We start from the raw sequence: 27692 nt of genomic DNA, 5'->3' as shown, positions 1-27692 counted from the left end.
TATACTGCCTGCGCAGAAATAAGAACACCATAGGAAGTAAGAGCGGTAACACAATTAAATAGCCCTGTCTGCCTTTTTCCGCTGAGCTATCCCATTGGAATAATCCTGAGCGGCTTTGTGGTCAGACGTGTTTGTTGTGCCTGCCTAAGGACAGGCTGCTGTGTGGCGGCCCTGATGACGGGGTCCTGGTGGTGGAGTGGTGAGGGAAGCGGAGTGTTTACAAATTGAGGTAAGAGGGTCGGTGGTCGGGCTCTGTGTTCGGGGAATGGTACTAATGGACGATTCGGGGGGGCGCGCAGCTGCTGCTGCTCCGCCGTACATGGACGAGGCCTATGAAATAGTCGGTCCCGCCGTCCTGGGCTTCATAGTTCTACCGCTTCCTGTCATCTCCTGGGCCGCATGAGTAGCTGCTGGGGGCGTGAGCGCTATAGAAGCTCTATGAGGGTAATGGGACCCAAGGAGATTGCAATAAGGCTGCTCTGTGTAGATATGAAGATATATATGTAGTGTAGGAGAAGTTCAGGAAGTGTACCAGGTGTGCTGCTTGCTGGAACGACCCCCCCCCCCCCCCACCACTCCAATCATTTTGCAGGCTCTGACCCCTCTTTATTTGTTGGCACTGTTTAATGATTGGATCGTGTGTGTGACCAACCTGTATGTTTTTATATACTGAGACTCTGCCGTGCTGGGCTCCCATGGACAACAGCGATTGGCCAGAAGGATCCAGCTGGGCTTGTTGAGTATCATTCTGCTAAAGTTTATATTCCCATACAAAAGTTTTAATCCCCAGTACAGACGATCAGAATATCATACAAAAAATACCGCTTCCGAAACGCTCGTATGATAATCTGATCGTTAGTACACAGCTTTCTTCCGAAATTTTCTGAAGGAACAAACATAAAAATTCTCATACGATTTTTATTTAACCATTTGACCTCTGCAAGATTTGCCCTCTTTCTTGACCAGAACATTTTTTTGCGATAAGGTACTGCCTTACTTCAACTGACGATTGCGCGATTGTGCAGCGCTGTACCAAATAAAATTGATGTCGTCGTGGTTTTTTTTTTTCTCACAAATAGAGCTTTCTTTTGGTGGTATTTGATCACCTCTGCAGGTTTTATGTTTTGTGCTATAAACAAAAAAAAGACCAACAATTTTGAAAAAAAAGTTTTACTTTCTACTATAAGGGCCAGTTCACACTGCTGCGGTGCGTATTTTGCGCAAATTTGATCCGATTGCGTTGCAAATTTTTGTTGCAAATTCTTTGTTTTCTGGCGAATCTGCTGCCATTCTACAGCAAATATTGCATTGAATTCGCATCGCACACAGATCAAACTCGCACAGGAAACTTTTTGTACGCAGCTTAGATTCGCAACGCATTGATGTGAACGCCACTAATGGAAAACTGTTATTTAAATTACTTGCGAATTTGAGCGATCGCAACGGCTCAAATTCGAAATAAAATTCGCAATAGAATTTGCAGCAGTGTGAACTGGCCTTAAACATATCCAATAAGATTTTTTACATTTCTTCATAAATTTAGGCCAATATGTATTCTGCTACATATCTTTGGTAAAACAAATCCCAATAAGAATATATTGATTGGTTTGCGCAAGAGTTTTATTGCGTCTACAAACTATGGAATATACACTTTTTATTACCAAAAGTATTGGGACACCTGCCTTTAGACGCACATGAACTTTAATGGCATCCCAGTCTTAGTCCGTAGGGTTCAATATTGATTTGGCCCACCCTTTGCAGAGTTATAGCTGCAAAGGGTGGGCCAACTCAATATTTAACCCTACGGACTAAGACTGGGATGCCATTAAAATTAATGTGTGTGTGTGTAAAAAGGCAGGCGTCCCAATACTTTTGGTAATATAGTGTATTTATGGAATTTTTTTACTACTAATGGCAGCGATCGGTGACTTTTAGCAAGACTGTGATATTGAGGTGGACAAATCGGACACTGAACTTTTTGGGAACCAGTGACACTAATATAGTGATCAGTGCTAAAAAATATGCACTGTCACTGTACTAATGACACTGGCACGGAAGGGGTTAACATCAGGGGCAATCAAATGTGTTCCTAACATGTGCTTTCTCACTGTGTGTGTGTGTGTGTGTGCTGCTTTTACTATAGGAAGGCATTGATCAATGTTCCTGCTTTGCAGGAACACAGGATCAACACCTTCCTTACTAACAGAATGGCAATCAGCCTTGTTTACATGGGCAAATTGCCATTCTGCCTAATGATTGGCAGGTACTGGTGGACTTTGAGTCCGTGGTGCCTGCAGATTCGCTCCCGCTGTGTTTAATGACAGTGGGGGTGGGTCACCGGTAGGCACACATGCGCGCCTCAGACCCAGTAGTACCGGATCACGTACTGTGTACGACCTGTGGTTCCCCAATGGATTCCCTTAATTTCCTTTCACTTTCTGTTTTGGCTATGGGACAGGAAGCGAAGGGAAATTTCCCCAATGAAACAAAGCTAGCAAAAAAAAACCAGGGGTTATGAACCTCCCTTACTCTATCTAAAATTAAATAAAAGATTTTGCCTGTAGTTCTACTTTAATGAGTAAATTAAGTGAGTAATTGTCCTGCTGCACAATAAATTTGGGACCAATCGCATTCTTCCCTGATGGTATATCTACGTACCTGCCTATTTTTCTCAGCATTGAAGACAATTGATTCTGACCAAATCTCCAACTCCATTTGTAGAAATGCAGCTCCAAACTTGCAAGGAAGCTCCACCATGCTTCACTGTTGCCTGCAGACACATTATTGTATCACTCTCCAGCACTTTGGTAAACAATCTGCCTTCGGTTAAAGCCAAATATTTCACATTTTGACTCCTTCAGACCACCTGATGCTATTCTGAACCCCATTTCTTATGTTTTCATGCATAGTTACGTCACTTAGTCTTGTTTCCATGTCAGAAGTATGGCTTTTTGGCTGCAATTCTTCCATGAAGACCACTTTTCTGGCTAGACTTCTCCAGAAAGTATATTGTTGTACTGGGATCTCGCTGGTTTCCACCAGTTCTGTGCTGATGGCACTGCTGGACATCTTTTGAAGGGAAGTAAGCATGGCGTGCCTTTCATCTGCTACATTGAATTTCCTTGGCTGACAACTGTATCTATGGTCCTCAACATTGCCCATTTCTTTCAAGAGCTTGACCAGCACATCTTGAAACCCCAGTCTGCTTTGAAATCTTTGCCTGGGAGTGACCTTGCTGATGCAGTTGTGTCTTGTTGCTGTACTCAGTTTTGCCATAATGTATGACCTGTGACATGAAATTTTCTTTCAGAATCTCACATTAGTAGCAGAGTTTGACTGTTCCTCACTGAATGTTAAGCCTCCCACACAGCTGTTTCTGTTTCAGTTAATGACTGTTTCAATCTACATACATTGATGATCATTAGTACCTGCTTGGTATGACTGGTTAATCGTACAGCGGACTCTAAGGCCTCATGCACACTGGACATTTATGAACGTTTTACAGCAGCTGTTTTTGGCTTCAAATGTCTTTTTCTAGTCAATAAACTCCCCATCATGTTATCCTGTGTGTCTATGCACACATAGGCTGTTATCAGCAGTTTTTGGCTGGGGCATTTTTTGGCTTTAAAAAAAACCCAAAACTAGTGGGTTCTGAGAGGAGTTTTTCAGCTGTTTTCAAACGTTGAAAAATGTTGAAAAACTCACTGCAAAGCTACTGCCGTTTTTATAACGTTATTTTAATGCAAAGTGTGCATGAGGCCTAATAATTAAAAATCCGTGACTGTGCAAGTGTAAGAATTGATGCTGATTTCAAAACCAAAGGGTAGTCATGCCAAATTTTGATTTTGTTTTAGATTTTTCTTCTGTTTACTCACTTTGTAGATTGATAAAAATAAACAATCTATATTTTTGAAAGCGTTCTTATTTTACAGCATTTCTTCACACCTGACTAAAGTTTTGTACAGTACTGTGTGTGTATATAAAGAAATATGACTGAGTATAAGTGACAACATCCCTCAAATTACAAAACTATCCACCAGTACAATATTGTGACTTTTCAGGGACTCCAATGACAAATACGGTAATTGTATAAATAAAAACAGTAATTTTATGTACCAATAAATATCAAAACATGTACAATGAAAGCATATAAGCCCCTGGTGCCCAGTCTGCGTCCCTTTGACACTTTCTGTGTGCAGCCCTCAGGGCTCCTGTAGACACTAATTTGTTTTTCCCTGATTTCTAGTAGTCTTGTATAATATGTCACCAGTCTATGTCTCATGTTCACAGTCTCTAAAAGTCTCCTGTAGCATGTCCGCAGTCTCTGACCATCCCCTGTAGCATGTCCGCAGTCTCTGACCATCTCTCGTTTGTTTTCTCTGACACTTAATGTTCTCAGAATTTTATGTGCAACCCTTTGCTGATGTCAGGGGTAGCATTCGAGGCCCCCCCATATTAAAGCGGAGTTCCGCCTGCAAAAAAAAAAAAAAAATGAAGTCAGCAGCTACAAATACTGCAGCTGCTGTCTTTTAATATACAGACACTTACCTGTTTTCTACCTCTACCTCTACACTACCTCTTTCACCAGAAGTGGGAGCAAGTACCTGGATTTGGCAGGTATCTGCTCTCCCCTCCCCCCTCCTGAAAGGTGCCAAATGTGACACCAGAGGGGGGGGACCGGCTCAGCGGAAGTTCATTTCTGGGTGGAACTCTGCTTTAAGCTAAATGACCACCACTGGTACAGAATACTATTGCCCTTAATTATGTCTCCATTATCCCACATAAATGCATAACAAAGTAATAATATAAATGCTCGATCCTTGTAATATATGTTGGATGTGTTTTGAATACTTCTTTAGGGGTTGGCGGCTTGGGACCAGTTCAGTTCATATTTGGCGCGTTTTGTTTTTAGATGCTCTACCATTGAACTCTTTTTGAATGCATGTTTTGATTTAAGCACCTCAAAGATGCAGCATGCAGGACTTTGAGGCGCTTTCATAAAAATGCTTGTTCCAATAGAGTTCAATAAAAGCGTGCCTAAAAACACGTGCCAAAAATGCACTTCACACATATGAACCTTAAGAAGGGGATTGGACACTATACACGTTCATTCATTGTACATGGTTTTTATAACTTTTGTGCCTACAAATATTTTTATTCTCTCCTCCTTCTTCTTTTTTTTTTTTTTTTTTCTGGCGGATGGTTCTTCTGATGTTTTGGTTTAGTTGTGTTTTTTTTTTTTTTTTTCTTCTATAATAAGGCTTACCTGTAGGAACTGTAAATTTCTCCTAAACCCACACTGTTTAGGAGATATTTACTTCTGTAGAAGCTGATGACTTCACTAGTGCATGCGCCATGAAGGAACGGCATACCCATGCCTTCAGAGCTCCCTGACTCCCACGTCATCACGGCTCGGACAGTCATTAAGCTGGAGCCTGCAAACCCAGAAGGAAGACCACATGAAGATGGAAGCCCTATCAGCCCTGACAGCGCACCACTGGAGGGCTTCGTTTTTATGGTAAGTATTTCATAATCTGTTAGTATGTGGTGCATACTAGCACATTATGGCATTGCCTTGCAGGAAAAAAGTTTTTCCTCTTTCCCCCACCTCCCCCGTTTACTGCTCGCACACCAGTCCCCTTCTGTTCTCTGCTATTCATATTGCTAACACACAATGCATGGCAAACGGGCAGTGGCAATCCTGTCATTCAACTGCTCCTCCTTTGTTCACAGACCACGATGCATTGTGAGAGTAGTAAGAAGACTTATGTGAATGGAGGAGAGGGCAGAATGGGGAGGGTGAGTGGTGCAGCTTTTCTCGGTAGCAGTTGCTTCTGGTAAAATGAAACTAAACCCTCCTATCCTAGTTTACAGCCAAGTAATCTGCCATCTTAGCCTCTGTTTGATCTGCTGTTGTCATGGTGCAGCACATTTGATCAGTTATGATACCGGCAATTAATTGACTTGACAGTTCGGTTGAGAGCAAAATTTTCGTTGCTCTCCAGGTGATTGCTGCTGGATGCACACTTAATCACGGTTTTGGAAACTGTTAAATTGATGGGTTTAATTCCACTTAACTAGTGATGAGCTGCTTTTAATCATAGCCTGAACCCACCTGCGTGAGCCCGGCAGGAAGCTATCACCTGCACTGGGCCAATCTCAAGTGCCCAAGCATTTTCTGCAGCTGCTCGCATTCATGCCGTTGTATACGTACAAACATGGGGAATGCCCCAGCTGCAGATGATTGGCCCAGTTCAGGTGACAGCTTCCTGCTGGATTGGGACAAGAATTCAAACACACCTGAGCTCATCCCTACTGTTAACTTGGCAGAAGACAATCGAGGGCCATATCCAGTGGCTGTGCAGTATACTGGATTTTTATCCGATGCAGCCACCTACAGGTATTGGAATACATGTAACTAATGTTTGGTGCTGTATTCCAAAATAGTAAAACGTCAGCTTTAACATTCTCTAATTATCATTGTTACTCCTACGTAATGGCAAGAAATATAGGCTTTAATGCCCAGCCTCCACACATATGCGTCTGTGACGGCAGAAGGCTGTGTGTTGAGTGTGCTCGCTGCGCAGTCCCAACACACTGCCCAAGCTACCACTGCTTTAAGTCAAGGCTTCTGATCAAGAGCCAGCGGGACAGGTATCAATCGTGAGAGACAATCACAGCAATCACCTGATACAGAAGCCACACTGCCTCCCAAGTATTAAAGACCATTTAGCCCTGGTTCACACTATTTACATTCCTGTGCGGGTTTAAGCCCCTGCATTTTGAATGGGCTCAAATCGCACCAATAATGAAGCCGCACTGCAAACGCATCGCATGGTTGTTTTCTATCCATCTGCGATTATTTTGGGGTGTTGCTAAACCCACAATAGTAAAATCAGTCTGTATATGCAGTAAAGCATGCTTGTTATACTCACTGTGGAACCTAAGGGGGTAATCCTTTGCATTGTGAAAAAAGGCTGTTTAGTTCTGTATGCACAGATCCTCGCCACTTCCGCTGTCCCCAATATGTTTCCTGATTATGCAGAGCATTTGGGGACAAGCTGCACATGCTCTGTTTGGTGTGTATTAGTAGAAGGTTGTTTTTTTTTTGTTTTTTGTTTTTTTCTTGGGAGAGTGCATGTGTTTAGAACAGGGCCAATCGGCACTGTCCAGATAGAGGGTCTTGCATCTTGATAGGACAGTTAATGCAGAATGAAAACTCCTCCTACAAGCTTTAACCAGACACTGATTGCAAGACTGCTATATACTGCTGATGAGAAAAGGTATTTAGCAGTTTATATTGACTAAAATAATTGCATTTCCATGTTCAGTGTACTCAGGGAGAACAAATATAGACATTTAGGTAATACTTCCACCTGCTGCGGATCACAAACACAGTGCGATTTCAATGCAGTGCTGGAAACACGCAGGGATCGCGGTTTTCCTGCACCGCATGTGTGTGAACCTAGGCTTAATGGACTGCCAGGAGAGCGTGTTTAGGGGTTAGCACACAATTTTGCTTTATTTGTAATACTTTGTAAACAAACACCTGGCGCTGCAGGTGCTGAACATGAATTTTCAAGTCAACCTATCATAGAAACGTGAAAGATTTATAAGAAAAAGCTACACTAGTGTTACAAACATGCACAATGGAGTTAATTTGGGCTTTTCTTTATCACATCATGGGATTTAAAATGTGCCCTCACTCGTATATCGTGTGTCTGTCAGGGCTGACAGATCGCGTTGCCAAGTGTCAGGGCTTTGTGATACCAGGTTAGGTTAGGGCTCTTTTACACAGGCATTGAAAATAGGCGGTTGGATCACTTTTTTTTTTTTTTTTTTTTTTTTTTTTTTAATGCTTCTTGAATGCTGATCAGTGCCACTCAAAACTGTTAAAATAGGGAGCGGATAGAGGTGTATACATTGCAGCGCTAGTGTTGCCTCCTGTTCTGGTGAGGCAAAAATAATGCCTGAGGCGTTTGGTAGGCGTTGATGCTTTACAACTGCCTCCATTCACTTGTATTGAAATGCACCACGTGCCTATGGCGATTACAGTGTGTTTTAGGTACGGATGTATAGCGTTAAAAGTGAGTCTTGTAAAAAAAATAGGAGAAAAACGCATCTCACAGGGCATTTGAGGAGTGTTAATTGATGCAACATGAATGCCCGTAAAACACTCATTAACGCTATAGGTGTGTTAATTCACTTTAAGGCCTTCACACTTACGCTAAAAATACTGACGCTTTACAAACTTGCCTATAGCGTTAATGCGACTTGTTTGTTGAGTTTGCGTGCGTTTAATGGTGAGTTAAAAACTCTCCCCAAACCCCCTATAAGTTTTTTGACACAAGTTTGACAAGCTTTAAAAACGCACCCCAGATGCTTAGATTTTTTTTTTTTTTTTTTTTTGGCTGCTGTGAACAAGGCGTAACTCCCTGCAGGCCTATCACAAATTTGCTGCAAACATATGCCAGTGAGTGCATGGTGTTGCCATAGACTTGAATAGAAGGAGTTGAGATGCATCAACTTCTTCCAAACTCTACATGAAGCTTCATTTTTGAAGCGCAGCAACGCAATACAATGCAAACTCTTTGTTTTGATAATGTGAACAACACTGTGTTTATATTATTGCAGGCTGTTTTACTAGGAGTTTGAGGAGAAAGAAAGGTAGAAGAGAGATCTGGGGTCTTGTAGACCCAGTATGTCTCGATAAAGAGGACCTGTCATGCTTTATTGCTATCACAAGGGATGGCTACATTTCTTGTGACAGCAATTAAAGTGATCCAAAAAAAGTAACAAAATAAAACCTTTTAAAGCGCCCCCGTCCCCTCCATCCATACATTGGTTGGGCACACATATATAAATGGTGTTTGCACCACACATGGGAGGTATCACCGCAAACATTATAGCAAGAGCAATAATTCTGTCTCTAGAGTAGACCTCCTTTGGAACTCTAAACTGGTAACCTGTAAAAAAAAAAAAAAAAAAAAATTTAAAGCATCCCCTATGGAGATTTTTAAGTAGCATTTATCACCATTCCAAACATGCCTTTAAAAACCAACATTTACATTCCCCTGTCATGGCTGCCCAGAACAGAAAGAACCCACCATGATGTATCCAATTTAGTTGGGCATAAAGCTATCCTCTCAGTTGAAAACCAAGATCATGTTTGAATTTCAATATGGACTAAGCCCTCTTGTGGCAAGCAGAGTTCAGTACAATCCCTCCTTAGATGATCTGGAGAAGATTAGGATATTTTCTTTTCATCTCATTAGAGGGTACACACCCACAGCAGAGAGATTGCAAACCTGACAGCTGGGTTCAGCACAGCCTAAAGCTCAATTAAAAACTGGCCAACATTCGGCCCGTGTGTAAGCCAGCCGGTCCAACAGAAGCTAGACGAGCATGCTGGAAAACCAGCAGCCAACCGACTCCAGATCAGTGCTCTCAGATGATGGCGGGAGGACCGTCCCCCTGTCAGAACACTCAGCGGTGGAAATCGCTTTACTAACGTTGGATCGTTAAATGGTACAGCGGCTCTGACTGGAGCTGACAGGTTTTTTTTTTTTCGTTCAACAGTAAAAAAAAAAAGTGTGTACCAGGCTTAAGGGGGTAGCTGGAGGTACCCTTCTGTAACAGATTTTAGGGTTCATTGATTAATGTTAGCAGAATATCACTTGCTCCTAGCTGTTTTACTGAGCTCAGTACATCCCTAATAAATTGCTTTCACTGCACTTAACAAAATGGACTGTTAATACATATCTCAGGGCAAATAAATAAAAAGCAGATGCAGTGTATCTTTGCACTACATGCATATTTTCCCATGTTATTCCTTTAAACATTTCGCTGGCAGAGCCATTTTTGCATTTTATACACACATGTTTAACAAAAAATATTGTACGCCTGAAGATTGCTTAAACCTCCTAAACATTATTTTTTGAAGGCAGACATCCTGAAGAATAAAAATCATAAATCAAAAATAAAATCATGGTAGTTTTCTAATTTTTTTTTTTTCCCTGTTACACGATATTTGACAACAGTTTGTCAAATGCAAGATTTCAGTAAACAAATACACTAAAGTTAATTTCACACAAATGCAATATATTACCCAATTGTATGGTAACTTTTATAAAGGAGGCGGCCTTCTATCAAGGGATTTGATACTGTTTCACGTAATGATCTAATTAAAGTAGTACAAGCTAAGACTTCGGCTTAGGCCTCATGCACACGAGACGCTATTAAACACGCGTTCAGAGGCAGTTGGACACTTTTTTTTCAACTGCCCTGAACATTCAATGTTATCCTATGTGTCCATGTACACAGTCTCGTTTTTTTTTGGTGTTTTTAGGCAGTTGTGTTTAACCTCGTTTTTCCAGAAGCAAAAAAAATGGGTTCAGACGCAAACGTTTTCCACGGTTCAGACGCCAAGCGCGGCTAAACGCCGGTACCGCGTTTAGCCGTGTTTGCGTTTTATAAGTGTTTTTAATGGAACCCTATTTTTTGGACCAGAAAACACAGAAATATAATGCTAAACTGCAGCAGAGAATGACATTTTGCGACCCGACTTTGGGGCCCCGTATCTCGGGGCCAGTTGGTGCTAGGAGCCTCATTTGGAAACATTTTGGAAATGTTGTAGTGTTAGTTCCACTGTGTTAGCACACCAAATTTGGGATTCCTAGCACCAAGTGACCCCGAGATATGGGGCCCCAAAATCAGAGAATGACATTTTGTGACCCAACTTTGGGGCCCCGTATCTCGGGGCCACTTGGTGCTAGGAACCTCATTTGGAAACATTTTGGATATGTTATAGTGCTATAGTTCCTCTGTTTGCATACCAAATTTGGGGTTCCTAGCTCCAAGTGAGATACGGGGCCCCAAAGTTGGGTCGCAAAATGTCATTCCCTGCTCTGCAGGCGCTTCTAGATGCAAACACGGTAAAACGCGGCATGCAAATGCGGCAAAACGGGCGTTTCTAAACACCGTTTTCAGCTTTTAAAAACATGTGTTCAGCAGAATTTGCACCGGCGTCTTGTGTGCATGAAGCCTTAATGTACACGGGATATTTTTACAACCTCTCCTGGACGTTTTAACTTGACAATAACCCACGTTTAAAATGTCCGATTAGTGGCGTTTTGCCGCGTTTGCGTATAGAGGCGTTTGAAAAAAAAAATTTTTTTTTGTTTTTTTTTTTTCAAAATAGCCAAAAATGAAAAACGCCTATAAACGAAACTCTGCTAAATGCGAGTTGCCACGTTTAGCTGTGTTTTAGAAGCATTTAGCGCTTGAAATGCCTCTAAACTCAGTGTCTGAACTCATTTTTTTTTGCTTTCAAAAAAAGGCATCTTAACTCAACTGCCTAAAAACGACATTAAACAAACTTGTGTACATGTACACATAAGATAAGATTGGATGAGTTCAGGGGCAGCTGAATAAAGCAGCCAACTACCTTTGAACGTCCGTTTACCAGCAGCAGCGTACATTAAGCCTTAACCCTTGGGTGGTTCAGTGGACGTACAGTAGGCTAAAGGATAGATGTGTGGTTGTAAATGGGTATCGTTTGGAACTGAGACCGTTCTCTAGTGGTGTACCACAAGACTTACGTACGCTGCTGCTGGTAAACGGACGTTCAGAGGCAGTTGGCTGCTTTTTTTTCAGCTGCCCCTGAACTCTTCCAATGTTATCTTATGTGTACATGTACACAGGTTAGTTTAATATCGTTTTTAGGCAGTTGCGTTTATAGGCTTTTCTTTGAAGGAAAAAAAAAGTCAGACGCTAAACGTGGTACCGGCGTTTAGCCGCGTTTCGTTTTATAGGCGTTTTTTCATTTTTGGCTATTTTGAAGGGAAAAAAATGCTTTTTTTGTTTTAAACGTGGGTTTTTATCTGGCAAGTTAAATCGTTCAGGAGAGGTTGTAAAAACGTCCCATGTACATTAAGCTTAAAGAGTCTAGAGACGGGCAACAAAAATGGTGAAGTGTCTGAGAGTTAAAAACCTATTCCTCTCAGGAGAGACTTAATATGTACAGTCTGGAGGACTTTGTGAATAAGGTTCAGGAGGGTAGTACTTTCAATATGAAGCCAAGATCAAGAACACGGGGATATGACCTCATACTAGCAGGAGGAAAATTTAAATCTAATCTTATGCCCCATACATACGATCAGAAATTCCGTTAGAAAAAACTTGGATTTTTTTTCCGACGGAATTCCGCTCAAGCTTGCCTTGCATACACACGGTCACACAAAAGTTCTCTGAACTTTCGACTGTCAAGAACACGGTGGCGTACAACACTACGACGAGCCAAGCAAATGAAGTTCAGTGCTTCCGAGCATGCGTCGAAATGTTTCGGAGCATACGTGATTTTTTTGCATACAGACCAACGCATTTTCGGATAGGAACTTTTTCCGACCAAAAAATAGAGAACCTGCTCCCAATCTTTTGCTGGCTGGAATTCTGCCAGCAAAAGTCCGATGGAGCATACACATGGTCGGAATTTTTGACCAAAAGCTCACATCCGACTTTTGCTGGCGGAATTTCTGATCGTGTGTATGGGGCATAAGATGGGATTTTACCAAGAGAGTAGTGGATGTTTAGAATAGACTTCCAGCAGAGGTAGTCAGTTAGTTGATGGTAAGAGTATTCAATCAGGCTTGGGAAGAACATAGATGTATATTCTGACAAAAGTTAAAGGAATTAAAAAAAAAAAGAAAAAAAAAAAGGGGAAAGACTTGCTGGACCACATGGTAATTTTTGTGTCAGCTCTTCTAAGTTTCTACTCCTGGTGACTGTAGTTTCTGCTTAATGTGATCTACACCTTTCCTTCTCTGATACTCCTTCCTTGCCTGCTCAATGGGATTGAGATGGAAGGTCCTTTGGTGATGACCTTTTATACCAAATTGGCCCAGGCAGCCTTGGCAAGCTCCTGGTAGACTTTGTGGTCTCTCTATGGACTCATTGTCTGCTGGCTCTCCTAGGATTGTGCTGCGTTTTTTTTTTTTTTTTGTTTTTGTTTTTTATCACCCTACTTTGCAGTCTTTGGCTTTCAATGCTATCCCTAAGCTTTGGTAAGTTAATCATTTTTTTTTTTTTTTTTTTTGTTTAGTATTTTTTTCGTTCAACCAGCAGGTTGAATAACAAAAACTGACCCAAGTTCCCCCATCAACACAATTAGGCTGGCCATACACTGTGCAGATTTCTTTCCTGCAACCACAGGTTGACAGGGGAATTGTCTTCTCCCATTGGAGGAAGTGGTCCCTGCCGGTAGAAGACAGTGATTATTGCTAAAGGCTATAGCAGTCACTAACAATAATTGCAAGAAGATCTGGCAGGCTGGTTGTGCCCAAGTTGATCTATCAGTTTGGTATGTTCAGCCTGCCTATTAACGGTGCAAATCTCAGCTGGTTTCTGCTGAACCGGCCAAGATTCGAACTATGTATGGCTGACCTTCAGGTGGAAGGTTGAATCACCCCTGCTGACCTATTGTGTTCTGCCAGGGAAGGGGGAGAGACTTCCCCTGCTGTTAGAATACACTGATCAGCGCCGTAGAATAAAGTCTCTGGAGCTGATTGAGCGGCATTTTATCTGACAGGCTGGTTGTACAGAAGTTGATTGGTAGATCGACTTCTGTACAACCACTTTCCCCTTACATAATACATGTACTGTATCAAAATTTGGCCAGTCCCTGGTAAACCAGTTGCATTCCATTCCATTTATAGCCGGCTTTAGGTGCAGATCTGTTTTTCCATTGTACATATACATATCGATGCTAGGAAATCCACCTCTCCCAAGGTTTTTTGCTTGATGAGCGTAGTTTTCATAAGACAAATCAAGGAATTTCTATCCCAAGATAGTCTCAGTGGGATACAATTTGGCATTTCTCCAATCCAGTCTAGATCATACTTTTGCCTTGGATACTATTTAAGGCCGGGGCCGGCAACCCATTGATCGCGGGCTACCTGTCGACCACGGGTAGGTGACAGGTTGACTTGGAACGTTTCTGCACCGCCGATCCCTGCTAGCTGCCAGTCTTTCTCTTTCCACCCTCAGCCTCCTCCTCCGCCGCGGCCTTGGTTTTTCTCTCTCCCTCCCCCCCAGCCTCCTTCGGCGCTGTGAACAGCGGAAAGAGGCAGCACAGCCCAGGACTGAGGGTGGGGGAGGAGCTCTCAAAGTTAACTTTTCACGTTAACCTGCAGGTGATTCGTTGCTTAGGACCTAGCAACTAATCACCAGCTTATTAATATTAAAATACTCTGCCAGCTCCTGCTCCCACCCCATGTACAGAACTGTGCACAGGTAGGATGCTATGGGGGGAAGAGGACACTACTGTGTGTGTGTGGGGACGATGTGAAAGGGGCAGGGGACATGGCTATGGGCAGGGCCACCCCCATAGCAGTGTCCTCTACCACCCTTCACTATCACCCTCCAACACCCCCCCCCCCCCCCCAAAATCCCTGCACTCTGCCCTAAGGTTGCCTACCCCTGATTTATGGCCTCTTCTCCGACTCATGAAATATCATTGCCAGAGGAGTTTACTTATGCTTTCTTGAGTAACCCCTTGAACTGAGTGTTGCTCACAATTTACTGGTTTGTCCAGCTGGGAGTCTGCGATTTTACCTAATTCTTTCTGATCTCTGATTACTGCCTTTTGATCCTTTGGGGGGGGTTCTGTGTCAACTCTTTCCACAGGGTTTCCTTTTTCTTTGTCAGCACCTCTATGGGGCAAGTTTTTCTGTTGATTGCCCTTTCTTGTTTAGAACCTATTCTGGTGCTATAGACACAAGTTGTTCTGAGGCCCTTTTTTTTTCTACTTTCTCCACTAGTTTTTTTTTTTTTTTCTTTTTCCTATATTCCACTTCCCTTATGTACCAATGATATGTACCTCTTTTGCAGAAAAGAAAAAGCTTTTTATTTGTCCTATACCAGGTGTTGCCTCAGTGTCCTGTTGAAACTCCTCCATTAGCTGTATTTGATATTCAGAAAGGGGGGAACAGTTGAAGGAAGTAGTTCAGCAGTTGACCTCATTAAAACACATCCTGTATCTGTCCTCCCCTTAGGACATCGCTCCCACCAACCTCTGCAATCAGCGATCACCGTTCTCACTAAATACACAGCCATTATGTTTTTGTTTTTTTGTTTTTTTTGCCCCCCCCCACACCTTTCCTTTTATCTTGCATATATTTGGCGGAGTGTGCAGGAGCTGAGCGATCAGATAACAGCCTATGTGGAGCAGAGCTGTTGTTAAAAACAGAACTATGTCCTGGAAGTCTGTAAAGTACACTATATAATCTAATTTTCTGTGTGTGTGTGTGTGTGTGTGTGTATATCTATAGCTCATAGAAGAAAATTGTGTTGCATATGGTGGCTATTTGATTGCTTTTGTTTTGTAATGTCCACATATTTTACTTTTTTATCCCAGTTTTAGTTTGGAAAAATGCCGGCTGAACGTAAGAAGCTACCCAGCATGGAGGAGAGAGATTCTGTTAGAGATTGTAGTGAGAAAAGGCCAACCGGCAGCAGAGAACGAGCAAAAGATGAGAAGACTAGCAACAAAAGAGACCAATCCAAAGCCACTGAGGAGAAGAAAAGGAAACCTGATGATGAACGACGCAAGAAAGAGGATAAGGATGTTGGAAAGAAAGAGGATGCTGTAGGGAAAACTGAGGAAGAAGAAAAACAAGTGCAAGATGATCAGAAGAAAGCTGATGATCAAGAAGCTGCTGCAAATCAGTTAAAGTAAGACATGTTTTCTTATAGTTTTAAATGAAAGAAATAACTGTGGAGTCTCTTGTTAATGATGTATGTATTTCTTTACACCAATGATGTATGTAGCACCAGGTGTAACTTCATAATCCGTGACACCAGTAAAATCACAATACGTTTTTTGTTTCACCGGTGAAGAACTTTCATTCATCATCATACTCGTTTAGATGGCTACAGTACCAATCCCAGCTGCAGCTGTCCCCCGCCACCTCTAAGACCAATAACTGAGCGATCAAACACTGCTGATCGCTCAGCTCTTGGTCTTCAGCGTGCTGGTGACTGTCAGTCAGTAGCGCCCTGCTCTGCCCTTCCAGTGCTCAGTGAAGCACTGGGCTGTGGAGGGGGGCTGTAAGCGGATGGCTCTAACTCTGTGGCTCCAGGCTTCTGGCCAGATTTTGACAATATGGTCGGGATCTTTTCACACCCTGGACCCGGGTCTGTGACATAAGCCGAAAGCGGCCTTTGGCCCGCTGTTGGCTGAAAATGGGTCACAGGAGTGCAGAACCAACTGCACTCCCATGATCCATTGGAGAAGTATAGCCAAAATAGCTTTGGCTATACTTTAAAAAAAAAAAAAAAAATTGAAGTCTTATTCTTTAAACCAGGGATATGCAATTAGAGGACCTCCAGCTGTTTCAGAAATACAAGTCCCAAGAGGCATAGCAAGACTCTGACAGCCACAAGCATGACACCCAGAGGCATGATGGGACTTGTAGTTTTGCAACAGCTGGAGGTCCGCTAATTGCATGTCCCTGCTATAAAGCATTCAATTACCTTGTATTAAATAAATTACTTTCTTTTTACATCATCTGTGTTAAAACCTTAACATAGAGCTTCAGTGCCTATGCATGTGGGGTGCATTGCCACTTGTGAAGGATGGGAGACTTTAGCCACTATTTAAGTCCTAATATTTTCATTCTTTTTCAGTCTTATAATAATAAAAATAATAATAAATACAGTGAGGGGAAAAAAGTATATGATCCTCTGCTGATTTTGTATGTTTGCCCACTGACAAAGAAATAATCAGTCTATAATTTTAATGGTAGTTAGATTTTAAAAGTGAGAGAATAACAAAAATATCCAGAAAAACGCATTTCAAAAAAGTTATAAATTGATTTGCATTTTAATGAGTGAAATAAGTGTCAAAACCCTTGTTGGCCATCAGAGGTCAGATGTTTCTTGTTGTTGGCCACGAGGTTTGCACACATCTCAGGAGTGATTTTTTTCCCACTCCTCTTTGCCGATCCTCTTCAAGTCATTAAGGGTTTCAGGCTGACATTTGGTAACTCGAACCTTCAGCTCCCTCCACATATTTTCTATGGGATAAAGGTCTGAACACTGGCTAGGCCACTCCAGGACTTTAATGTGCTTCTTCTTCAGCCACTCCTTTGTTGCCTTGGATGTGTGTTTTGGGTCATTGTCATGCTGAAATACCCATCCACGACCCATTTTCAATGCCCTGGCTGAGGGAAGGCGGTTCACACCCAAGATTTCACGGTACATGGCCGCGACCTTAGTTTTTTTGATGCAGTTGTCCTGTCCCCTTAACAGAAATACACCCACAAAGCATAATGTTTCCACCTCCATGTTTGACGGTGGGGATGGTGTTCTTGGAGTCATAGGCATTATTACTCCTCCTCCAAACATGGCGAGTTGAGTTGATGCCAAAGGGCTCAATTTTGGTCTGATCTGACCAATACACTTTCACTCAGTTCTTCTCTGAATCATTCAGATGTTCATTAGCAAACTTCAGACAGGCCTGTACATGTGCTTTCTTGAATCAGGAGGACCTTGCAGGCGCTGCAGGATTTCAGTCCTTCACGGCGTAGTGTGTTACCAATTGTGTTCTTGATGACTCTGGTCCCAGCTGCTGTGAGATTATTGACCAGATTCTCCCATGTAGCTCTGGGCTGATTCCCCACCAGTCTCATGTTCATTGAAACTCCATGAGGTGAGACCTTGCATGGAGCCCCAGACCGAGGGAGATTGACAGTTATTTTGTGTTTCTTCCATTTGCGAATAACCGCACCAACTGTTGTCACCCTCTCAATAAGCTGCTTGGGTATGTTTTTGTAGCCCATTCCAGCCTTGTGTAGGTCTACAATCTTGTCCCTGTCATCTTTGGACAGCTCTTTGGTCTTGGCCATGGTGGAGAGATTGGAATCTGATTGGTTGATTGCTTCTGTTGACAGGTGGCTTATTTACAGTAACAAGCTGAGATTAGGAGCACTCCCTTTAAGGGAGTGCTCCTAATCTCAGCTCGTTACCTTTTATAGAAGACACCTGGGAGCCAGAAAACGTGCTGATTGATAGGGGATCAAATACTTATTTCACGCTTTAAAATGCAAATCAATGTATAACTTTTTTTTAAATGCGTTTTTCTGGATATTTTTGTTATCCTGTCTCGCTTAAAATAAACCTACCCTTAAAATTATAGACTGATCGTTTATTTGTCAGTGAGCAAACATACAAAATCAGCAGGGGATTAAATACTTTTTTTCTCTCACTGTACGTATTCTATGCGGTCTAGCAAGAAAGCCTGCAGATTAAGGATCTAGGGAACAACATCTTTACGTAGATAGGAGAGTTGTGTCCCTTCCCTGAGTCTTTTTGCTGACTCATTCAGCTGTGGATGTGTTTACTTTACAGCATTTATCCAGATCAGAAACGCTAGAGAACCAGACTCCGTTGTGAACTCATGTCATAATTCCCCTAAAAAAGAGCTAAAGTCACAACTTCTTTTATATTTAATAACATAAGAGCATAAGGAAGGATCATTACCCTTGTTTTTTTTGTTTTTCCTGTCCCATAGCCTCAAAAGGAAAGGAGCAGGAATCCCCCAAAGTGAGGGAACTCCTGATACCTACCAGGGTCAACGGGATTGGTGTCCCTATTGGACAATTTCCCTTCTATTCCTTTTCTGCTGATCATTTGAAATGGGGGATTTTCTTTTCTTTCACTTATGGTGAGAACTAGCAGGACAAACAGAGGGTGAATCTCCCTAATGGGCACACATACAGCACTAAAAACCTGACCTGGGTCTAATCCTTCTCCATTCTATGTAAAACTAAAAAAGTTTTGTAAGAAATATGTAATTTTTTTTTTATTTTTAACATACACCAGAAAGTTATACATAACTGAAGAAAATAAACACAAATGTATATTCTCTTTGATTCTCTTTGAACTAATGCAAGATTTATTATACATGTGGTAAAACAGTGTGGTTGTCTATGTTTTTACCACCCCTTAACTGCTTCCCTTGTTACTGCTGAGACAGTGACCAGGGGTATACACATGCTGGGCTGCTTTGCGGCCGTGGCAGCAATTATACCCCCTGTCGCACTTAGCTGTGGTACCGCCTGCCAAGGGTGACCCATAAAGGAGAAGTTAACCTTTGGGAATATGTTCCTGCTCCTACAGGCACTCAGGGATCCACTGCCCCTGTATGACAGTAGTACATAAGGAAGTTCCCTGTACAAGCTGTTACTTTTTGAAAAGAATGCAGCCGTGCGGGGCTCTGCCCCCACACAGGCACGCCATTCATTCAGTTTTGTGAATAAATGAACTTCAAGTACCAACACCCTTTGCGGCTGACTGTAGTTCTTAATTATCTACAATGGCGCTGCTGAGCGCTCTGGTAGTTCATTGATTCTTCCTGTCAGTGTGGAGCTGCTTGCCCGTATGATGCATTAAAGGGGTTGTAAAGCTTCAGTTTTTATTTTATTTTTTTAAATAACAAACATGTCATGCTTACCTCCGCTGTGCAGTTGGTTTTGCACAGAGTGGCCCCGATCCTTCTCTTCTGGGGTCCCTCAGCGGCGCTCCTAGCTCCTCTCCTTCTCGAGTGGCCCGCCGGAGAATTGCTCTCCTTCAGGACACCCATGCGGGCGCACACGTCATTGAATTTGATTGACAGCAGCGCAGCCATTGGCTCCTGCTGCTATCAGTCCATCCAGTCGGGACCCGAGACACCGGCTTTTGCTGGTGTGCTCGTCCCCAGCGCAGGAGAGGGGCTACAGGTAAGTAAAAACAGTGGCTTGGGGTGGCTGCAGCATTACAGGTGGTTTTTCACCTCCATGCATAGAATGAAAAACCTTGAGGGTTTGCAACCACTTTAAGTGTGATGAACAATGTACAGGCAGACAGCTTACACTGTCAGTCTGCAGAAGTCTTGCATGGCACCAGTGATCTGCTGATCGCAGGTGCAATGCTTTCCAGGCTTCTATAAAAACAAAGTGCTTTTTTAATTTTTCTTTAAGATTAATTTATCCCTTAAGAACGTGCGCGGTTGTCCATTAAATAAGGTGTTAAAACAGACGTCCACTGCCTGCCAATTGCTGTCTGAAGTGTGATCCGAATGCAGGTCATGCTTCAGACAACAAAGCGAGGGCTAACAGAAAATCATGCAGCTTTCCCTGATGTTTCTCTGCAGTTTGTGAAGAAGAAATTTGTCTGGATCTCTGTGTTGTATACTTTGGTCCTCTTAAATGTTTCCCTCAATTTTCTTTTCCTTTTTTTTTTTTTTTTTTTTTTATTTTGGCAAAACAATACTCCAGTTGGATTTTTTTAAAATCTAGTTCTTAAAATCTGAGATCACTTCTATGTTTGGTGAATGTTGAATATGAGTATGTAACATTGGAAATGACAGTGTCATTTTCAGTAAAATCGTTTCCCATACTGCACATGTCCAACTTGCTTATAAAGAGAAATGTTAATTGTTGTGTTTACTTCTGTGCAGAGAGAAGGAAGAAGCACATCAGCTGCACCAGGAAGCCTGGGAGCGACATCTGGCCAGAAAAGAACTTCGGAGCAAGAATCAAGCTGCTCCTGAACACCGACCTGAAGAGCACTTCTTTAGTAAACTGGACTCCAGCCTCAAGAAAAACACTGCCTTTGTGAAGAAGCTTAAAACCATTACTGAGCAGCAAAGAGATTCTTTATCTCATGATTTCAATGGCCTTAACCTAAGCAAATACATAGCAGAAGCTGCCGCTTCCATTGTTGAAGCAAAACTAAAAATTTCTGATGTAAATTGTGCAGTCCATCTGTGTTCTCTGTTTCACCAGCGGTATGCAGATTTTGCTCAGTCTCTCCTTCAGGTATGGAAGAAGCATTTTGAGGCTCGGAAAGAGGATAAAACTCCCAATATAACCAAACTTAGAACCGATTTGCGTTTCATTGCCGAGTTAACTATTATTGGGATCTTCACTGACAAGGAAGGGCTCTCTTTAATTTATGAGCAGCTGAAGAATATCATTAATGCAGATCGGGAGTCTCATACTCATGTGTCTGTAGTTATAAGTTTCTGCCGTCACTGCGGTGATGATATCGCAGGTTTAGTTCCCAGAAAGGTTAAACATGCATCTGAGAAATTTGGTCTCAACTTTCCCCCAAGTGAGATCATAAGCCCAGAAAAACAACAGCCTTTCCAGAATTTGCTGAAGGAATACTTCACTTCCCTTACAAAGCACCTAAAAAGGGACCATCGAGAGCTACAAAACATAGAACGCCAGAACAGGTGAGTTGAGAACAGCCATAAACTTCTCTATATTTTTTATGTATACATTGCCTTCATCTTGGTTTAGTGTCACTCTGCTCAGAAGACCCGGACCATTTGGCTGGCCAAATACCACAGCACTTTTTGCGATTCGGCACTGCGTCGCTTTAACTGACAATTGCGCGGTCGTGCGACGTGGCTCCCAAACAAAATTAATGTCCTTTTTTCCCCACAAATGGAGCTTTCTTTTGGTGGTATTTGATCACCTCTGCGGTTTTTATTTTTTGCGCTATAAACTAAAAAGCGACAATTTTGAAAAAAAACGCATTATTTTTTTACTTTTTGCTATAATAAATATCCCCAAAAAATATATAGAAACATTTTTTTTTCCTCAGTTTAGGCCGATACGTATTCGTCTACATATTTTTGGTAAAAAAAAATCACAATAAGCGTATATTGATTTGTTTGCACAAAAGTTAGAGCGTCTACAAAATAGGGGATAGTTTTTTATGGCATTTTTATTAATATTTTTTTTTTTTACTAGTAATGGTGGCGATCTGCGATTTATTTATTTATTTTTATCGTGACTGCGACATTATGGTGGACACGTCGGACAATTATGACACATTTTTGGGACCATTGGCATTAATACAGCGATCAATGCGATTAAAAATCCATTGATTACTGTAAAAATGTCACTGGCAGTGAAGGGGTCAACACTAGGGGGCAGTGAAGGGGGTTAATGTGTGTCCTAGTTTGAGTTCTAACTGAAGGGGGATGTGGACTGTGCAGGGAAACTAACAGATCGTCTGTTCATACTCTATATGAACAGAGGATCTGTCCGTTCTCCCCTCAGAGAACCGGAAACTGTGTGTTTACACACACAGATCCTGGTTCTCCGGGTGCTCCGAGCGATCGCAGGAGACCACCGGGCACTCGCATAGGCTCGGGGTGCACACGCGCCCCCTAGTGGCCACATGGCAAAGCGACGTTGCATAACATCGTTTCGCCCAGCCGTGCCATTCTGCCGCAGTACAACTGCGGCGGCTGGTCGGCATGTGGTTAAACTAAAGTTTAATTTTTAAGCATGCAGGCTGTCTGTTTATTGTAGAGGAGACATGCAATGTCTCACTTGCAACAAAATGGACTTTTCCCGCCTTTTCCCCATCATCTTTGGAATGCAAGCTGAGCTGTGCAACCAGCACAGCTCAGTTTACTTTCCTGCATATATCCTGTGATCTGGGAAGACTGAACTCATGCGCAGAAGTGACATCATCCTCATGCGGCCAATGGCCGCAGCCCGGTACCCAGGTACAAGATGCTGGGGCCAGCAAGGGGTGATAAACCGTTTTGTAGAGGGGAAGTATTGGGGGCTTTAGTTCCACTTTAACTGTGAGTGCAGGATGTCCGGAGCCAGTCCCCTGCAAGTTAACATTGCCATGTCAACCTTCCTTCCCTGTAAGTTAACATTGCCGTGACAACCTGCCTTAACTCTGTAATGATTATTACATCGGTGCTCCTCCTACATCCCTTGACAACCACCTTAAGTTTTTTGGAAGAGGTAAGTAACATAAATAAAAACATAACTTGCTTGCTAAGCATGTATGGTGAAGACAGAAATGGTGCAAGCTCCAAAACTGTCATCCCACTAAAGACCCAAAACAAGGAGTTCAGTCCTAGTGACTAATTAGGAAGCACAAAAATCAGGTGCTTGCATGTTTTCAAGCATGCATTCTTCACAGGTTAAAAAAAGAAGGGATGTGGGAAGCGCTATATGTGACATAAATAAAAAGAAAAACTGCGCTGCAGAGCAAAAAAGGTCAAAGGTAAAAGCTGCACACAAAATACACCAATATCTGTGTATACCATAAAAAATAAATAAAGTGCGCTAATTATATGAAAATACACACATAGATGTGAATACATGTGGGTAGTGGTAAAAACCACAATCTACTGAGAGCAAGTAAATGACTCCGTGAGTGGTAAAAATATATAAGTGCAAAACATAAAAACTCAAATAAAAAGAAGAAACAAAAAATGTGTACATGTGAAATACAATGATATTAATAGCGTGAAAATCTGAAAATCAAACAAACTCAGTCCATGGGTTCAAATATAAAAAGTTCATCAGTGAAAAAAAGCTTCCATCCACTATACAGCTCAGCAGCAACTAATCCCCCTATGAGTGGATTGACAAAGGAGAGAGATGTGCAGGATGGTGCAAATCCACTGGCGGTGACTCCAAAAGGTGAGAAAGTGATAAAGGTGGACTCTTACCCTCCGTGTTGGACCCCCTCCTTGGCAGGGTCTATCAGGCATGCAGATTTTTGCCCTCTGCAGGGACCATGTAATGAGAAGATCTCCCCAGCAGCTGTTAGGAATGTTGTCTCCGATCCGGGCTGGTCCAAGTGAAACGCCTGGAGAGGGGGGAAGGAAAGCTCTCTTGCTCCCAGTGTGGCAAAGGAAAAAACAAAAGAGCGGAGCTCCAATAGTGTAAAAAGTTTCGGAATTTATTAAATAAAAGTACAGACCGCAACGGAGAGTGCACGCTCCGTGAGGTGAAAATACAATTATATGCCGGCTTGTTTTTAATTGTATTCTCACCTCACGGAGCGTGCACTCTCCGTTGCGGTCTGTACTTTTATTTAATAAATTCCGAAACTTTTTATACTATTGGAGCTCCGCTCTTTTGTTTTTTCCTTTGCCACACTGGGAGCAAGAGAGCTTTCCTTCCCCCCTCTCCAGGCATTTCACTTGGACCAGCCCGGATCGGAGACAACATTCCTAACAGCTGCTGGGGAGATCTTCTCATTACATGGTCCCTGCAGAGGGCAAAAATCTGCATGCCTGATAGACCCTGCCAAGGAGGGGGTCCAACACGGAGGGTAAGAGTCCACCTTTATCACTTTCTCACTTATTGGAGTCACCGCCAGTGGATTTGCACCATCCTGCACATCTCTCTCCTTTGTCAATCCACTCATAGGGGGATTAGTTGCTGCTGAGCTGTATAGTGGATGGAAGCTTTTTTTCACTGATGAACTTTTTATATTTGAACCCATGGACTGAGTCTGTTTGTTTGATTTTCAGATTTTCACGCTATTAATATCATTGTATTTCACATGTACACATTTTTTGTTTCTTCTTTTTATTTGAGTTTTTATGTTTTGCACTTATATATTTTTACCACTCACGGAGTCATTTACTTGCTCTCAGTAGATTGTGGTTTTTACCACTACCCACATGTATTCACATCTATGTGTGTATTTTCATATAATTAGCGCACTTTATTTATTTTTTATGCTATATGTGACATGATAGTCCTACTAATTAAATTTAAAGTAATATATTTAGAATAGTAACTTAAACTGCTGCACACCAGCCTACCTATTAAACCCAAAAACATCAATAATATGCAATAAATGATGTGCCTAAAATAATCAGTGTATACACAATCAAAGTGCTACAATTCCCAAACGGCAATATGATCATATAAATCCCATAATAAATCATATGGCATGATATGTGAATCGCACATACAACATTAAAGCAACAAAAGTCCATAAGTGAAATAAATCTTGTGTCGTAGATCTGGTAATTAAACAGACAGGGGAAACCCCTTCACCGCCTAGGACTATCACCCAAAAGTGCTCATGAAATGGGTGTCAGCTTACCAGATGTAGTTGACCTAATTAATGAAAAAAAGGTCAAATAGGCTTTAGCAAGATTATGCTTGCTGCAATGGAAAAATTGGTAGACCGGACTCCTGCCCTCACACCACAGGATCTTACGAATGGGATATGAAACAAATGTAGAAGGAACCAAAATAGTGTAATCCCGTTTATTTAAAAATTGGTTAAAAATAAACATAGCCAAACGGCTGCTTACATGAAAAGTGCTGTCGCTGAGGCTGGAAAACAAAGCTTATCAATGGATGTCCCACGTTGGATACTGCCGACAGCCTGTTTGGGCATAGCCGCTATTTTTCATTTTTAAAGTTTTGTTTTTTCACATATTTTTGGCGCGGGATATATTTAATTTTTCACAATCTTCACAGGTTCCCTACATACTGAGCATATAATATCTCTTTTTATGGTTTTTGTAACATTTTGAAGAGGGAGTGTGACTGTTCTATGTTACACCTTAAATATATGTGTAACATGAAATATGGTATGAAGGGCTAAGATTACTTTTTTTAAAATAAAGGGAGGCAATTTATGGCTGGAAGGAAATGTGTGGAATTGTTTATTCAGCAGAGAGTTGATTTTCACAAATATGCTAATTTGACAATACACATGGCATTTTAATCCATATCCACTAATTCATTTTCCAAGAGTTGCATTATATAGCTTGATATCAGGATTGCACAATATGCTAGCTCCTGGGGCATGCCAGCTATTGGAATATTGAATAAAAGAACTCTAAAGGGTTGGTTGGCAAGGTTAAACTGTTCTATCATTGATCTCTGAGGAGATTAGTGTTAGTGATGACAGCAAAATAATCAGGTAGTGTTAGTAAGGAGTATTTGCCTTTTAACCTTGGATGCTGACAGATCTTTGCATGCTTGTTGCAAACAATTCACATTACACTATTTTTTTTTTTCCTGCTAATTGGAGAAAGATGCATGCAAGTGCATAAATTCATGCTAAAAAACACCCATCAGTGCTTGTGTTTACAATATGTTTTTAAACACTTTTTTTTTTTGTAAACGAGGCAGCTGGGCAGCACAGTGGTGTAGTGGGTAGCACTCTTGCCTTGCAGCAATAGGGTCGCTGGTTCGAATCCCAACTACGACACTACCTGCCTGGAGTTTGCATGTTCTCCCTGTGCCTGCGTGGGTTTCCTCCGGGTACTCCGGCTTCCTCCCACACTCCAAAGACATGCTGGTAGGTTTATTGGTTTCTGTCCAAAAGAATTGGCTCTGGTGTATGGGTGTGAGTTGGGGACCTTGGATTGCAGACCCCTTGGGGTGTGTGTGTATGTGGAGCGCTGCCTAGATTGATGGTGCTACATGGCTACCTTAAATATATATAAAAAAAAATAATATAGTGGATGGGCATCTTGATGGGACGCAATGCGCAGGGATGGGGACAATTGTGGGTGCTCACTCAGGTTGAACTGGATGGACTGGTGCCTTTATTCAACCTTACTAACTATGAGGCCATTGATATCCACAGCTATTATGTACTCCAGTTTAGTCCTCTAACTCTAATGTAGTGCAAAGAACTGCCTGACTTGGTTGAGATTATATTGTGTAAGTTAATCCTCACATGACAATTTTTTAATAAATTTAAATGAAATTGTGTAGACCATACAATCAAATTTGTATTGACAGCTTTAATGATATTATGACTGTAAATTTTGTGGCCAACTTAAATGAGGCTATTGGTTAATGTATTGCCTGTCTTCTATTTTTAAATACAAATTGTTTGGATATTAATATAAATACATGAAAGTTGTGTGTGTTTTTTTTTTTTTTTTGTTTTTTTTTTTTTTATTGGTTTAGGCGCATCCTTCACACCAAGGGGGAGCTGAGTGAAGACAGACACAAGCAATATGAGGAATTTGCAACATCTTATCAGAAATTGCTGGCAAATTCTCAGTCTCTCGCTGATCTTTTGGATGAAAATATGCCTGAGCTTCCTCAAGACAAGCCTGTAACAGAAGGTAAATCATGATAAATATTATGAACTTTTGCTAGGAAAAAAATCTGTGTTCATACCTTTTTTTGAATTGTGATCACTTTTGTAAGTTTTCAAGTGCAGTAAGTATTTAGACTTGTTTTTTGGTCTTCTTGACCGGTATACTTTGTAGAAATTAATGTAAAGAAAAACATTGATTCTGCCTATAGTAACCAAGGCTGTGTTGTCTTTTTATTTCTCAGCCTGCACAAGAAAATGCCAGGGAATTAGATTGCTATATCAATCTCCATTTATCCTTGCCTTTGCCTCTTGCTAAGAACCTCAGGAAAAACACCTGCACTTTTACGTTAACAGAGGAAAAACAATTGCATTTGGTGTTGGTCATTATTTTATTTCCTAGGTTGATTTTGCGATGTTTGTGGTGTGTTTTATTAAAAAAAAAAAGTATATATTTTCTAACTTGGTTTTAATCATCTTTTGCAGAGCACGGGCCTGGCATTGATATATTCACACCTGGAAAACCTGGTGATTTTGACTTGGAAGGAGGCATATGGGAAGATGAAGATGCTCGCAACTTCTATGAAAACTTGATTGACCTTAAAGCATTTGTCCCTGCAATTCTGTTCAAGGACAATGAAAGAAGCGCTCAAAGCAAGGATATTGTAAAGGATGACATAAAAGGTAACATTTGCAGAGTTTGTCAAACTGTTGAACAAATAGTTTCTTGTAGTGGACTTTGCATGCATTGGCTTAACTCTGATATGCCAAGGTATTTAACCACCTAACAAATCTTATATAAA

The 27692-nt window shown here is 41.6% G+C and overlaps 1 protein-coding gene across 3 annotated transcripts in view; it reads left to right on the top strand.

Annotated features, from left to right (window-relative positions):
- Positions 1–14: 14 nt before the first annotated feature.
- The window catches only part of UPF2 (UPF2 regulator of nonsense mediated mRNA decay), a 122796-nt gene continuing 95118 nt past the window's right edge, over positions 15–27692 (top strand). For 2 of the 3 annotated variants that reach the window (XM_073619494.1, XM_073619492.1), the window contains exons 1-5: positions 74–229; positions 15413–15729; positions 20495–21274; positions 26757–26917; positions 27376–27573. In XM_073619494.1, coding sequence (XP_073475595.1) covers positions 15428–15729; positions 20495–21274; positions 26757–26917; positions 27376–27573 — 1441 coding nt within the window. In that variant the 5' untranslated portion in view covers positions 74–229; positions 15413–15427. Of the gene's footprint in view, positions 37–73; positions 230–15412; positions 15730–20494; positions 21275–26756; positions 26918–27375; positions 27574–27692 lie in introns of those variants that run through there. The other variant, XM_073619493.1, reaches the window with a different exon arrangement.

The sequence above is a fragment of the Aquarana catesbeiana genome, linkage group LG03 (genome assembly GCF_042186555.1).
Source record: "Aquarana catesbeiana isolate 2022-GZ linkage group LG03, ASM4218655v1, whole genome shotgun sequence".
NCBI lineage: Eukaryota > Metazoa > Chordata > Amphibia > Anura > Ranidae > Aquarana > Aquarana catesbeiana.
The sequence above is the reverse complement of the archived record's forward strand: the minus strand, read 5'-3'. Positions and strand labels throughout refer to the sequence as shown.